At 47.8% G+C, this 16,547-nt stretch overlaps 1 protein-coding gene across 1 annotated transcript in view; it reads right to left on the bottom strand.

Moving 5' to 3' along the window:
• Positions 1-16,547, bottom strand: part of Rfx8 (regulatory factor X8) — a 58,312-nt gene that overhangs the window by 24,256 nt on the left and 17,509 nt on the right. The window contains exons 5-7 of the mRNA XM_041656650.1: positions 7,331-7,394; positions 1,493-1,603; positions 133-210 (exon numbers count right to left, since the gene is read on the bottom strand). Of these exons, the coding sequence (XP_041512584.1) occupies positions 133-210; positions 1,493-1,603; positions 7,331-7,394 (253 nt within the window). The remainder of the gene's footprint in view (positions 1-132; positions 211-1,492; positions 1,604-7,330; positions 7,395-16,547) is intronic.

The following is a 16,547-nucleotide window of genomic DNA, read 5'->3' as shown; positions in this document are numbered from 1 at the left end:
CAATGACCAGACGGTTGCGTGATGAGGTGTTTGATGCAGTGGGATAGCTCCGGATATCCCTGGAGGGATCTGATCAAGTTAAGTGGTTGACCACCAATCACAAGTGCTTGCATTTTATAGACAAAAGCCTACCTTTTCCAGCTCTTGGTTCCTCACATTCTGTAAAATGTCTTGACAGTAGTTGCAGTACTCGTCAGCAAGGAAGACCACCTAGGAAAGCGCTGGATGTCAGCTCATCTGTCAGGCCACTTCGCGAGCAGTCATCCTGAGAGAGCCCGTGGAATCTGCCCTCTGAGGCCACCCCTGTCACTGTTCTGACATGACTGTGGCCGGACTTTTCATCCTGCCCGTGCTCTTTGTTTGCAGGGAGTCAGCACAACTTATGGACTAACACCTCATGGGCTCTAGTTTCCTTGTGGGAACGCACCTTGCAGGGCTGGTTATATGGCTGTAACTTTTGGGGGGTGTGTAGTGTGTGTTGTATGTGTAGGTGCACATTGTGTGTGTAAAGGGCAGAGGCTGACTTCCAATGTCTTCATCTACCTTTAATTCCACCTTTATTTTTTTTAAAGAATTTTTTATATTTATTTATTCATGCATGTGGGAGCATGTAAGCCACAACACGTGTGTGAGGCCATATTCATGTGTGTGGGTGTAAATGGGAACATGCATGCCACAGCACATGTGTGAAGTCAGAGGAATTGGTTCTCTCCTTTCACTGTGTGAGTCCTAGGAATTGAATCCAGTTTGTCAGGCTTGTTTCTCTCTGCCAAGCCATCTCACTGACCTGACTCCCTCTTTTTGCTTTTGCTGGTGTTGATGGTGTGGTGTGTGTGTGTGTGTGTGTGTGTGTGTGTGTGTGTGTATGTGTGTGTATGTGTGTGTGTACCTGTGCATGTTTACATAGGCCCATGGAGGACACTGAGAATCCTGCTCCATCACTTTTACCTTGTTCCTTGAGACAGGGTACCACTGACCCTGGGCCACTGATTGGCTAAGAGTTCCCATGATCCTCCTGTCTTCAGCCACCCCAGCACTGGGATTGCAGACCTGGGCCTCTGCCAGTGTCAAGGCTGCCGGGATCTGAACCTGGGTCCTCATGCTTGCACAGTGGGCACTTACGTTATTGATTGAACCATTTTTCCAAAGGCCACCAATGTTTGATACCTTTCTTCCTAAACACTAGCCACCTGCATTATTTCCTAGCTCCAGGTTCTAGAGAGTCCAGTTCTCTGCCTCCTTGTTCTGGCCCCCTCCTTCCATGCAGGAGACCTCACTTGAGAAAATGAACGGCATCAGTCCCAGGGAGCCTTGCACCTGCTCTGAGGGCCAGACCTCAGTTTTCAGGCCCACGAGGAAGGTTGATCCTCACAGGTCTGAGAGGAAGGAGGTGGTATCCCAGGTGATGACCACCTCACAGGCAAAGTAAGAAGGCCCTGAAGTAAAACCCACACAGACTAAAAGGCTAACGTCCCTCAGGACACAAACCTACCAGCTTACAGGAGTACTTGTTTGCCAACTCTTGCTCCCAAAACGGACATCTTCTGAAGGGAGAGACGGGTGATCCCATCGGTTCGGTCTTTATTGGTGAGTGGTTTTCACACTACAAGTCATTAATACAATGGTTAGTTCTTTAAAACAAAAGGAGTTCCCTGGCACATCGACGAAGTCACAGATATAAAAGTCACTCTGTCTCACAGTCTTAGACGTGCTACTGTGCCTGCAGCTTCCCCTCATAGTACAGTGATAGTAATTCCTACAGCACTGTCAGCTACACGGCCACAAAGGGAGGGGTTTAGGCTTCAACACTGTCTTAGGGTTTCTGTTGCTGTGAAGAGACACCATGACCACGGCAACTCTTATAAAGGAAAACATTTAATTGAGTTTACAGTTCAAAGGTTTAGCCCATTATCATCGTGGCAGGAGCATGACGGCTGGGAGTGTGGCGGTGTGCAGGCGGACATGGTGTTGGAGAATTTTACCACTTGATCCAAAGGCAACAGGAAGTGAACGGTACTACTGGGCATAGCTTGAGCATATATGAGACCTCAAAGCCCACCCTCACAGTGACACACTTCCTCCTACAAGGACACACCTCCTAATAGTGCCACTCCCTTTGGGGGCCATTGTCTTTCAAACCACCGCAAATACATTACCCAAATGGATCATTCTTGGGGTGGGGTCCTGTGTTACAGTCAGGAGCTGAACAGTCATGATCAATAATAATATCAGCTATGAGCAGCCTAATGTCACTAGGTATTTCTAGAACTGTTGTCTGTAGAATGTTGCTCCTTGAAATAAACTGGGGCGCAAGCTGTGAAGAGAGTTGTTTCAGAAATCCTGGGCTGACTGGAAAATGACCATCACAGGCTTCACTTTTGAATAACAAATTTCAGGCTAGAAGGGAAGAGGCCTCCTCACACTGCTGATCATCTGGGCAGGGGGTAGGACTGCTCCTGGGTAGATGACACCAATTTTACTTGGTGTGACATCTTTGGGATTTTTGAAAGCTTTCCCTATAATAGAATCAGCTGAAATGAATTCCACTAATTGAACTTTGATGCAAAGCCAACCACACAGATTGGAGGCTTTTCATCTCCTCTCCATCTTAAGGATATGCTCAGTTCTGGCCTTGGAATTCGGGCAGCTTCCGGGTCAAGGTTTCACATCCTACCCCTGGTTCCCTCAGTTCCTAAATGGGCATGCCAAACTCAGTCACTTGCTGGTCTCTGGGGTCTGGGGATGTTGTTGTCTATCAGGCTCCTGAGGGTCAGCAGAACCTTCAAACTCCTGGGCACTCTTCCTCGGGCGAGGGTTGTGCCCAGTCATCAGCCCACGGGTGCCACATACAACAGCAACAGCCCAGGGGGCAATGCTCCTTGTCTGTGACACCCTCTGTTACTACTGAGTATCACACTGAGAACTGGGAAGTTGGAGGGACCACCCAACAGCCAGTGCTCCTGAACTGGTAGCATCTGGTAAAAGCAGGTGACCCTGAACTTCAGGAAATGCATACTGTGAGTTCAGGGTTTCCAGCACACTGCACCGACACCCTTTCTGCAGACTCTTGGAAATCAGTGGGGACATCAGTGTACACACACACACACACACACACACACACACACACACACACACGGCAGGAGCGTATAGTGGTGTCGCTCAAGGTTTGTTTCTATGGATGCTGCCTGTGCCCCAGTCCTGCTGTACCCTGCTCTCTGGTCTCTGGGGGATAGTGAGATAACTGACCATCAGGAAGGGCCTGTTTCACAAGCTCACCAGTCTGACCATCAGCGCTTCTCTTAGAGATGACCCAGAGAACTCACAGTTCCAGCTCTGGGCAGCTTCTCACAATGAAAACCCCACTTCCACCCACCGTCTACCTCAGAGTCCAGACAGACCTGGATATAGTGGCTCTCTGGCTGCTGCTGCTGTTCCCAAAGTCATGTTTCTCAAAGTGTGGTCCTGAAACTACACCTTTGTGATAGGGGTACATACTCCTACTCCCCAGGGGGGCGATTCAGAGGAGACCAGAAATCTAGCATTTCCACCGCCTTTCTGGCACACTCAGGTTGAGATCAGGCAAGTGTGTGGGTGTGCACACACGTGTGCCCCCAGGCAGAGGCCGGAGCAGGATGCCCGGCACCTACCTCTATTGCCGTTGGACTGGATGCCTGATGTTTTGTCTAGGCTTGCTGGCCGCTGAGCCAACCGGAGCCACCTGTCTCTGCTCCTCAATGCTGGGTTTGTAGGCATGTGCAGCTGTGCCTGGCTGTTTCTCTGGGTGCTTAGGATCCAATATCAGATCCTCATCAAGTGCTCTCACTCGCTGAGCCACTCCGGGATCTCTAGGAAGACTTTCTCTTTTCTTTTCCTTTTTTTTTCCTCCCTCTTTCCCTTTCCCCCTCCCTTCCTTTTATTTTCTTTCAATTCTGAAGCCACTGAAGTTCTCTATTTCAACATGACCAGTCACTGTCCTGCCACCACCCAGAAGTCATGCTAGGATGTACAGGACACTGAAGGATTCTCAGCCCTAGACTGGACTTCTTTCTGTATCACCTCCATCCACTGTGAGGCTCAGGGTGGGGAAAGAATGTAAGAGCCCTGGGCGGGGAAAGGGTGCCGTGCACTCACCAACTCACGGTAGCTGCACTTAGCTGAATAAAACCACACAAGGTGAAGCTACCCAAGTCCAGCATGGATGCAGAGGAGCTCACAAGACCCTACGCCCAGCTAAGGAGCCATTGGCAGTTGTGAGCTCCTCTGCATCCATGCTGGACTTCGGTAGCTTCACCTTGTGTGGATTAATGCAGCTAACTGCAGCCACCATGATTTCTGCTAGAGGAGAAAGAGTCACTTTTCTTTGCGGATGTGGCCACTGGCAGGTTGCCCATGCTACAGGGAATAAACCCCCACCTTTGGGCATATGGGTAGAGCAAACTGGACTCGAGAGAACCTGAAGTGTGGAGGGGGTGTGTTGGGAGGCTATCTGGGGGGGGGGTTGCTGAAAGGGAGCAGGGTAGACATGATGAAAATATGTATGCAAATATGAACTTGTCAAATAATAGACAACATAAAGATAGAAACGCTTCTAAGACTATAAAAGTACTTTGTTATGGGACATCAGAAGGACAATCCACGAGTGCTTGGCAGGTAGGACACTTGGGTCTCTCTCCCTCATGGCACAGCCGCAGGTGAACAGCTAGGCTTCAGCACACATACTCACCATGCCTTCTGCTTCACCACAACCCCAGAAGAAGTTCGTGAAACTTCCCAGAGTGTAAACCAAAGTAAACCTTTTCATCTTTTAAGTTGATTGGAGCAGGTGTTGTGTTACAGCAACAGAAAGCTGACTAATACGAGTTTATCCGTCAACCCCCAATGATACAATGGGACGCCATCTCACTGTTGCCAGATGTGTCCCCCAGGCCTTCCCTGAGTTACTTCATCAGTTCTCTCGATCGCCTCTTTTCTATCTGTATCTTTGATCACGCCCCATCTCCTGTTCTCCTTTTGAAGAGGCTTTGATGGTGCCCTACACCCCCATGAATGACATCCAAATCCCTCAGTCTGGGATTAGCAAGCTCTTCCCATTTGGCACCTGCCCACCTTCCTCACCCAAAGCATAAGGCCATTCCTCATTGCCGCCATGCTGTTAGCCCTACCTCCCAGGTCAAATGCAAGCTACACCCTAAGGTGAATACTCTTCCAACGAGGATTGGGGAATCCCCTTCAGGACCAGTTATGTTTTAGCATACCAGGCAGAAGCCCCAAGTTAGTCTAATCTCCAGATCCCATGACTCTGCTACTTTACATGACACAAGAGGCAAGGGACATATATAGGCAGTCTTTGGAAGCTAGAAGGCGAGAAACAGATTCCCCCAGGGACTGCGGTTAGGGCAGAGCACTACAGACACCGTGACCTTAGCCTGGTGGGAACTGCTGGGGAACTCCTGTCCCCAGAACAGCAGACACTCATTTTGTGTTGCTCAAGGCCACCAATACCATGTTAATTTGTTAGAGCACCTTTGTCTTCTGTGGTCTCTCCCTAGTCATTCCTCACGGCTGAAATGAACGTCAGGGCTAAAGCAGCGGGCAAGAGTTGGATGCAAAGGAAAGATAAACAAGAGTGCTTGCCCCTAGGTGTGAAATGGCCAAGCTAGCTGGATAGAAGGAAGGACAGGGACCAACTGAAACAAATTGAGTCTGTCCTAGCTACCCCACCCCCTTCTACACGCTCACCAGGAGCTCCACAAGGTAACTTTCCATTTCCTCTAGCTAACTTCTCAGTTTTGTGGATAGTTACACTTTTAAAAAAAGGATTTATTTTATTTTATTTTATATGTATGGGTATTTTGCCTGCACGCACAGATATGTGCACCGCATGCATGCTTGGTGCCATGGATTCCCTGGAACTGGAATACAACTATGAGCTGCCATGCGGGTGCCGGGAATTGAACCTGTGTCCCCCAGAGGAGCAGGAGTGCTCTTAACCACTGGCGATCTCTCCAGCTCTGGGACAGTTATATTTTTAAAAACACATTCTTGCATCTAACTGTAACAGACATTCTGAATTGTGGGCACAGACAACTTGCCTCTTAAGAAAAGCTTCTGCCTTGTTCCATGAAGGAGACCACCCCAGACCACCTCAGGGGAAGAAGGGGAGGAGAAGAGCATACCAAGACTAGGAAGTCCAGATGCACCTGGCTCTGAGTGCTATCACTCCAGGGAGTGGTGCACCTCGGCTCTGTCTGCTCTTACTCTGGGGATGGGCTCAGTTGTTGCTGACCCAGCTACGGAGCCTCCCCTTGATGGCCTGCTCCACCTACCTGTGTCCTGGGGTGAATCCCTCAGCAGTACAGGAACTAAGACCACCCGTGCAATCAGGGGACTCACGAGGAGGGTCAGCTCTCATTCCTAAGTAACCACTCTGACCCCCACAGACCCCTCTGCCTTTGCAGACTTCACCGCCCTCAACACTGTCCCAGTAACTCCAGGTCAACCGCAGCTCACTGCCCACAGACAGTGCTTCTCAAGTACAAGGCCATGGGATTTTTGTCTTTATAACTTTTGGGTTATATCCCATGGAGCCCCCAATAGTACTGGTTACAAAATAGATGCTTGAAAAATGATTCTTCGTGAGATTGTGTCTGGTAGGGACAATGTTTCTGTCCCTCCAAATCCCTGTGCTGCTAATCTTAAACTGTGCTAGAATTTAGAAGTGGGACCTTGGGAGGTGATTAAGTTAGGAGGGTAGGACCTTGACCAACTGAAACACTCAACAAGGTCAGAGAAGGCTGTGCCAACCAAGGTCGGCGGGGAGCAGCCTGCTGCCTGCAGTTCAGTATAGAGCCCTCGCCAGTGCCACTCAGAACCACGAGAAATCAGTGTGTTTAAACCGCTCAGTTCATTGTAGTTTGCTTTAGCAAACCGAGCTAAGACATGATTAGAGTACTGTCATGAGGTCTTGGCCAACTAAAGCAAAGCTCAGCTCAGGGTCACAGATTAGCTATGAATAGTTCTGATGTCCCGATTCTAAGAGTGGAAGGAAAACCACGGCGGCACACTGCAGCCAATTTATCGCTAGCCACCTCTGCAGCCTTTAGAGTTACACCTCAAGAAACGCAGCTCAACCGTGACAGCGGCTGAGCACTGTGGTCCTTCAGGACAGGGGCCAGGTTGGTCCTAGGTGAGTGTAATGTATGCTGGACGCTCAACAGCGAGACCAGTGAGTGGTGGATCAAGGATTGTCCAGGATGCCACACACAAAAACAGTTGTAACTCTCAAATTTAAGGGGGTCTATTAACCACATCTATTTTACTTCATACTCACTATTTCTTCCTGCTTAATAACGGTGCTAAAATCAGTAGATTTTCCAAAGGCGACAGCATCACCACTGTGGAAGAACAGACAACAGAGAAATCGCATGACTAAGAAGCTGCTCTCTGAACGGGGGGGGGGGGGGGGGGGAATTTCTCCTGCAGCAAGCTTGTTTGCTTAAGATATAACTCTTTATCAAAAACTTGTCCTCCAAGGTGATTGCCACGTGCTTGAGACTTTTTTTTTAAATCTATTTCTGTATCTGGGACAACCTTGCATTTTAATTTTAAAAAATTTATTCCCTCCAGAAGCAAGGTTATGATACCATCAAGGATACAACTTCACCTCTGTGGGAGAAGGAAAAAACCACGGTGAAAAGGGGATCTTTACTGCTTCTGATTTGGGTGTTTTACATTAGCAACCCAGATATGGTAATGCCACCTGACGGAGGTGACAGAGCCGTCATAGAACAAGGGAACTGGGGGTTGATAGTAGACTCTCAGCTTCATTGTGCTATGCTCAATGGGCTGCTGTGTTTAAGAAGCATACACAGTAAAGAATAGATTTAGTCCTGTTGAGTGCTGTGATATGTTTTCCCTTTAATTATAGACGTAAGATAGACAGGTGCAGGGCTTCCTGCTTGCACCAGGAAATGTGTCTTCTCTGGGTGTGAAAGAGGAGAGAGAGAGAGAGAGAGAGAGAGAGAGAATCTTCCTCCCGGTCCCCGGGTCTAAGGCTGAGCTGAGCAGCAGGCATGGTTGGGTAGCTTTGTCCATCACCTCAGTCATCACTGTTCTCTTTGCCTCAGAGTGCTAGGCTCTCTCCCCTCCTCTCAAAGTGGGGAGCAATCGTCAGGTGGACACTGAGGGAGTGGGTCAGCAATGGCGCTCATTGCATCAGAAGACTCCATCCCTGCTTGGCCTCCCCCAAACCCTAGCTGCTTCTTCTAAAGGTTGTGTTATGGTGCCATTTTGCCCTTCTGTCCGAGTCATGAAAACCTGGGCAGAGCATTTGATATGTATCTGATAATGTTTCTACACAATACTCTATCCCCTGAATGGTGGGCAGATTGAGAGGCTGGATACACGTCCTTCAGGGAGCCACATGCTTCATCCTTTACAAGAACTGTTATCAAAACATCCATTTGACTCTGGGCATTCCAAATGGCTCATGGGATATAGGTTCCATTCAACCCAGAAATATCGATGGAAGAACTCTGTCTCTAAGGTTGCAGATGCTAGAAAATGTGTTTTAGGAATTCTGTTTTTGGCATGTACTGTGGACACAACATGAGCTGTGTGCACCCCACCCCACTTCATATATTGGAGTGTTAGCCTCTAATGTAGCTATATATGGAGATAGGATTTGTGTGTGTGTGTGTGTGTGTGTGTGTGTGTGTGTGTGTGTAGTTATGTTGTAAATTGCCTTTTATTTTATAAGGGCTCACAATTAAGAGATTGCCTTGAGGTCTTCAATAAATATAAACTTTGAACAGCTGAAACTATGGAGATTCTGGAGGCTGTTGAAGTTGGAATGAATACATTTTGCATTATGAGACAACCATGAGCCTATGGGGCCAAGGGTGCTATGCTTGGGTATCAAGTTGAAGAGGGTGGGCTTGGGAGGAAGAACTTGGATTGTCAACCTGATTGGTTTGGGGAACACCTGGGCCATTAGGGAGACATGCGTTTGAATGAAGCTATGAATGTGTTTCCAGAGTCACTGACGGAGAAGGGGAGACCCACCACGAATGTGGTGGCACTGTCTCCTGGGATGGGGTCTTGGACTGAATAAAGAGGGGGAAGGCAGAAAGTCAGCTGAGAATTTGGCAGTCCCCACTCTTTGCTTCCTGGTCAGCACTAAAGACAAGCAGTCCGCTGTGCCTTGCTCTCAGTGAGGGAATGTGTCAGTCTGAACTGCAAGCCAAAACAAAGCCTTGCTTGCTTTGCCATTTTGCTGGGTACTTAGCCATGGCAGCAACAACAACAAAAGTACAACCAATCCATATAGATTCTGAAACATTATCTCAATTAAAACCAAGAAACTAACAATCCATGAACTGTGAATTAATCCCTAGAGTAAAACAAGGCAGAACAAACATTTGAAGTGAAAATTCACCCAACATCAGAAAAAAAACTTAACCAGAAAATCATGGTTGTCAGCATTTGGAGACGTATTAAGAATCATCATTAAAGCTTTTTCCTTTTGGAGACAGGGTTTCATTCTGTAACTCTGGTTGGCTTGGAACTCTCTTTGTAGACCAAACTTGCTTCACACTCATAGAGATCCATCTACCTGTACCTCTCAAGGGCTGGGACATCACACCGAATCCCTAGGCTTTTTGTCCAACAAAGAAGGAGGAAATGCAGTTTCTCTACAATTCTACATTGTGTCAATATAGGATTCCTAGTATCTTTCCTATGTAAAAATAAATACAAGACCACGATATGAATATTAGATCCATTTACCCATCCAGCCATCCTTCCCGCTAGTGACCATCTAACCCATCTGTTTGTCTATCCATCTGTCTGTTCAGCTGTCTATCCATCCACCTATTCACTATCTGTCACTTAACTATCCATTGATCTGTATCTCATTCAGTCATCATGGACTTGTTAAGTGTCTATCACATGACTCAGTCATCATGGACTTGTTAAGTGTCTATCACATGACTCAGTCATCAAGGATGTGTCTTATGTCTACCACAAGACAGGCACATGTTAAGTGTCTACCACATGGCAGGCATTTTGCTGGCTGTCAGGCATAGCTGTGTTTGAGACACACATCTGTTATGTCAGAGGCCAATCTATTGAGGAAGAAAACAAAATGGAAAGATGTTGAGAGAATCATGGCAGCAGACATGTGAGGTGTTATGATGTATGTTGGAATAGTCCTATGCCCCTGCGAATTCAGTGGTTCATAAACATGCCCACTAGTAGCTAAATGAGCTTACGTGAGCTTCCTTTGCAATTGGCCTCATTTGACTGAAACTTATACAAGACACTTGGATAATACTTATTAAGCCCTTTTGATGGTGAGAGTGAGCGTCACCAGGCATTCCTTACGATATTCAGACATAAGAAAGTGGCATCTGGGTCAGATGAAGGGAACAATGATGGGACACGTCCCCCCTCTCTCTCACCCCTCTCCCCCTGCTGACTCACAGCCTTGGAGCAACTATCACCGCTCATTAGGGCTGAGTCAGGCCCTTAAGTGTTTCCAGCTTTTACACAAAACTCCCAAATTCCTGCTAGGTGATTGGTGTTAGATCTGGGTTTAACTCAAGGCTAACTGGAAGACCAAAGGGGCCGCTTTAGAGAATACGGGACCTGTGTGTGGCTAGTCGCACTACGGGAGCCAAGTTATCCTTTAGTGTTAATGAGGATATTCTGTGCATTGAAATAACAAGAGTGAGAAAGGGAAAAAGTTTCAGCCTCACAGAGTGAGGGGACCATCCAAACAAAATCCACTTGTCAGCCAGCGAGAACCAGCGGGGCTGTCTCAGTCCTGTTTGCTATGACGATGCTCAACACCTGGGGCAATAAATAGGTTTGGCGAGCTCAAACCAGTTTTCCTTCAAAATCACCTCTTATTAGAGCACTGGTTCTCAACCTTCCTGATGCTGTGACCCTTTAATACAGTTCCTCACCCAACCATAACATTATTTTTGTTGTTACTTTGTAACTGTTATTTTGCTATGGCTATGAATCGTCAAGTAAACACCTGTGTTTTCTGATGGCCTTCGGTGACCCCTGTGAAAGGGTCATTTGACCCCAGCAAGGGATTGTGACCCAGAGGTGGAGAACCACTGTTTTAGAGCCTTGTGCAAGCAAAGATACACAGAATCCATAAGATCGGGCGTGCAGATTAGCCTAAAGCATGCGATAGACATGCACAAGGGCCTGAGATGATCTCTATAAGTGTACTGTAGATTAAATAAAATATACATCGAAGCAGAGGGGGAGATGTTTCGGGAGAGAAAGGAAGGGAACCCGGCGAGGAGGAAGGGAATCAAGAGAGAGTAATGAGGGGGTAAATATGATCAAAATACATCATAACCATGTGTGGAAATGTTCTAAAAACATTATTTTTAATAATAAGTATATGCTAATTTAAATTTTAAAAAAATCAGCACGAGTTAGGACGCAAACTGGAGGCAACAATACAGTTGGGCCACAAGGCCGATGAACAGAGAACCTCTGTTGGGTCTAGCCTTAAGGCCTGGCGTGGGAGCCTGGAGGTCTCAGTGAAAAGTGTTGGTGCAGTGAGGACCTGGTAGATTGGACCTAGAGAGAACTGCAGACACTTGCTGGGCTTGAACCTGGAAAACTGAGCTAGGAAGTAAGATTGTGGTAGACCTGAGTTCCACATGTCCTACCCTGGGGTCTCCTGCCACCCAGAAGCAGCCACAGTGAGAAAAGGGTCGAAGCGGGTCTGTCCAGGGTGCCAGCAACAAGGGCGCACTGTGTCTTTGGGCGCACTGGCTCCTGCGTCATTTCCCCATTGCGGTTCTGAATCAGACCATGGGGACATTTATTAGGCTCTGAGTCAAAGCAGAGTCATTTCTGAACTATGGCCCTAGTGAAGCCACACACAATACTCAGAGCTGGCCTTGCCGAGAAGGACGGGCTTCAGGTCCCCCTTTGGGTGTCTAAAGCCTTTGCAGTTTCCAATCACCAAAGCAGAACCAAGAGCAAGCCAATGACACAGGAGTGACCCTGTGTTAGCTGGTCCCATGAGGACGTGTGGCCCTTGTGGGCTACCACCCTTCAGCTGCTATGTCCTACCTAGGCTATTAAGATTTAATAAACACTGGGCAAGGGAAAGGGCAGTTAGAGCAGGGGAAGACAGAAGACCAGGGAGGAAGGAGGTGGCATCCTGCTGTAGTCGCTGATGGCTACGCTTCCTTCAGCAAGACTCGTGGGCTCTGGAGATCCTGGACAGGAATGGCGTGGGGCGTAAGTCCTATTGAAGGCCCAGAGCCTCTAAATATTTGGTAACACATGAACTCAGACTTCCTTTCCAGGTTCACCTATAGTCAGATTCTTCTGAGCCCCCCTTGGAGAAAACCCAGGGAACCCTTGTTTCTTTAGGAACCAGCAAACACCCAGCGTGCTTTATGTAGTATGAAAATCACATTACTTTAATCAGTTTTCCCAATCATTTGGCATTGAAGAGACCAAGACACACTTCCAGGACACACGGTTAATGTTAAATAAATAGATAAATAAATATCCCCACAAGTCTTTCAAGTGTGGCGTTAGCTCCACCTCTGGTTTGTCTCTGCATTCTTGGGCTTTGACATCACTGTTATTAACCCAGACTTCCATTACATCACTCTGACACCCCAATCTCTCTCGCACATCACTCAAACGGTGGGGAAAACAACTTGAAGCAATTACAACGGTAAGAGGCTTAAAATGCAGTAAAATCCAATGCTCAGCCCATGCTGGCCTCGCATGAGCGCCCGGGCAGAAGCACGGCCTCGCAGCCACCGTGGGTCTGCCTGCAGTGCCTCTCTCACCACGGGTGACACAATTATTTGGGTTTTGATTGAAAGACACTCTTCACAGATAGCTTTGGAAATAAAGTTAAAATGTAAACATAGATTCAGATAGGGACGTGCCATGATGTCACAATTACAAAATTTGAACAGTTTGATTACATTATAATTACAGGCATCGCAGAAACACACCAACCACTTATCTGGTGCTGGGCTTCATTCACCCTAACCCTCAGGCCACCCTGCAGAGGTAGAAGCTAAGAACTGTCGTCCCGGTTTATAGAAGGGGCAGGAAGAGGAGAATTCGGAGGAGGAGGCTCTGATCCGAGTTCAGAGCGATTACCTATCATCCTGATCTTTTAGGGCACACATGTGCCAGACAAGGTAATAACAATAGGGGCTGTGGATATAGCTGAGTTGTAGAGACCTTACTTACCATGCACGGGGCACAGGGTTCCATCTCTCCCAGCACACGGACACACAGACAGACACACAGACAGACAGACAGACAGACAGACAGGCACACACGCAAGCACGCGTGCATGCATACACACACACACACACACTGGTTCCATCCTTCCCAAAACACAGAGATATACAGACAGACAGACACATGTACACACACAAACACACATGTGCACACGTAGACATGCAAACACATACACACACACTGGTTCCATCTCTCCCAGCACACGGACACACACACAGACAGACAGACAGACAGGCACACACGCAAGCACGCGTGCATGCATACACACACACACACACACACACACACACACACACACTGGTTCCATCTTTCCCCAAAACACAGATACAACAGACAGACAGGCGCACACACACACACACACACACACACACACACACACACTCACACTGGTTCCATCCTTCCCAAAACACAGAGATATACAGTCAGACACATGTACACACACAAACACACATGTGTACACGTAGACATGCAAACACACACACTCACACACACTGGTTCCATCTCTCTCAGCACACACAGAAGGACAGACAGACAGACACACACACACAATGGTTCCATCTCTCCCAGCACACACAGAAGGACAGACAGACAGACACACACACAGTGGTTCCATCTCTCCCAGCACACACACACACACACATACACACACACACACAATGGTTTCATTCCTTCCAGCAGACACAGAGACACACACACTCACACATGCACAGAGAGACACACAAAACCCATAGAAAAAGTGTTTCAAAACTAAAAATGTACAGGAATTATGCTACTGGAAAAACTACGCTGGCAAGCTGAGCACCATAGCTTAGTCATTTTCTTCATGGAGGGAGGTTGCTACTCAACTATTTAACTGTCTCCTGACCCATTAGATTTAATGAACAACTTAATTGCAAAATGACGACCTGTGGGGAAGCCTCTGTAAGTGTTGAAAGTATAAGTTATCCACATTTGCCTTCCTGATGCAAACTTCAGCCCCTGGGTGCGTATGCTGGGAGGGGGCGGTCAAGTTTCACAGGGAGACGGCAAATAACATCAGGCATTGCAGTGGGTGGCTCTTGGCAGAGATGGCGGGGGAGGGGGGGTGTCCTTGGATCAAATGATAAGTTCCTGAGGACGTCAGGGGAGCTTGGGGCTGAACCCTGCTTCCAAAGTCTTTGTGAGCCAGAGTGTCATCCAGGGGCATGATTCTTCATACACAAGATTCTTTTCTTTCTTTTTTTCTTCGAGCTGCTAGAACACAACCGGGTAATGTATATGCTTAACTTTTAACAAGTCCTAACCAGCCCTGAAAGCATAGGGTGGACAGGGCCAAAAAGCTGGTTGCAACTTGGACACCTCATTAGTGGGGAGACTCATCAGCAGTCTCGCTGGGGGGTCCTGGCCCTAAAGGCTCTGTTTACATCTTAGCCCCTTCTTGTACACTGGCTGCCTAAATGCAGCCTAAATGGAAGGAGAAGAGGGTGTTACTGGGCCAGGGGACCCTTTGGCAGAGTTGCTGTGACCTGGCACCGTCAGGTGGTGGTGGCCACAATTGCTAGGCTGCAGCTACCTTCTGCTGAGCTTGCTTTCCCCAAGGGGTGGGGGGAGGCAGGAAGAGGAGTGCTCTGCCTGTCCTGCATTGCTGGTACATGGATCCAGCTGTGGATGGATCCACAGCCACATTCCACAGGCTCAGGCTGCTACCCCAAGGCAGTCCCCTGAGCTCACCAACTGGCAGGAGAACAAAGGAATGGAAGTACAAAGGCTCAGCATTTGAAGGACGGCTTAGACACTTTCAAAGGCCTTTAGCTGGAAAAGTCCCGTGTGTGTGTGTGTGTGTGTGTGTGTGTGTGTGTGTGTGTGTTGGGATGGATGTAATGCATGTGTGTATGTGTGTGTTGTATGTGTGTGAGTGTGTGTCTGTGTGTGTGTGTATGTCTGTGTGCTGAGAGGTATGAAACTTGTGTGTGTATGTTTGTGTTCGTGTGTCTGTATGTGTGTATGTACATGCCTAACACGTCTATGTCTGTGTACTGGGAGAGATGAAACGTGTGTGTGTATGTGTGTTGTGTGTGTATGTTTATATTTTTGTGTGTGTGCATGTCTGTGTCTGTGTGACGGGAAAGATGGAACCCGTACCCGTGTTTGTGTACAAGTCAGTCTATGTGCTGGGAAGGATGGAACCCATACGTGTGTGTGTGTGTGTTAGCACGCGTGCATGCCCGTGCTGTGGCAGAGAGGAGGGCAAAGATTAGCTCCATTACATCTTGAAGAGAAACATAAAATCACATGTAATTCTTTTCGGAATCTATATGAAGTAGAATGGAAAAGGACAGACTAGTTTTCTTTAAAATGTTTTAACTTGGGATTTAAGTTAAGCAGGGCCACTTCCCCAGGTATGATTAAACACACATGTACATACACACACATGCACACACACACTCCACACTGACAGAGGAGGGAAGCGTTTTGCACCTTGGCCTCAGTCTGACGAATTTCTAGGTCAGCAATTACACCATGTCCAGGTGTGTTAGTCTGGCTGCCTGGCTAGTCCCTGGGAGGCTTGTCCCTGCCAAATCACACTACCCTGGGGATGAGAGAGAGGGAGACAGAGAGAGAGAGACAGATAGACAGAGATAGAGAGAGAGAGAGAGAGAGAGAATTCTGCACTTCATGACGGGGTCTTTTTCATATGGTAAAAAGCAAACAAAATCTTAAGATGCTGGTCAGATCTTGGCCCTTCTTGGGTCTCGGGTGAGGTTTACCACACCCATCCCATGCATGGACACTGCATCTATGTTCTTACCACACCCATCCCATCCCATCCATGGATACTGCATCTATGTTCTTACCACACCCATCCCATCCACGGACACTGCATCTATGTTCTTACCACACCTATCCCATCCACGGACACTGCATCTATGTTCTTACCACACCCATCCCATCCACGGACACGACATCCATGTTCTTACCACACCCATCCCATCCACGGACACTGCATCTATGTTCTTACCACACCCATCCCATCCACGGACACTGCATCTATGTTCTTACCACACCCATCCCATCCATGGATACTGCATCTATGTTCTTACCACACCCATCCCATCCACGGACACTGCATCTATGTTCTTACCACACCCATCCCATCCACGGACACTGCATCTATGTTCTTACCACACCCATCCCATCCACGGACACTGCATCTATGTTCTTACCACACCCATCCCATCCACGGATACTGCATCTAT

This window comes from Microtus oregoni, unplaced genomic scaffold (genome assembly GCF_018167655.1).
Source record: "Microtus oregoni isolate MIOR12 unplaced genomic scaffold, Mior012 000007F_ref0000211, whole genome shotgun sequence".
Taxonomy (NCBI): domain Eukaryota; kingdom Metazoa; phylum Chordata; class Mammalia; order Rodentia; family Cricetidae; genus Microtus; species Microtus oregoni.
Note: the sequence above shows the minus strand (reverse complement) of the source record. Positions and strands in the feature narration are given on the sequence as shown.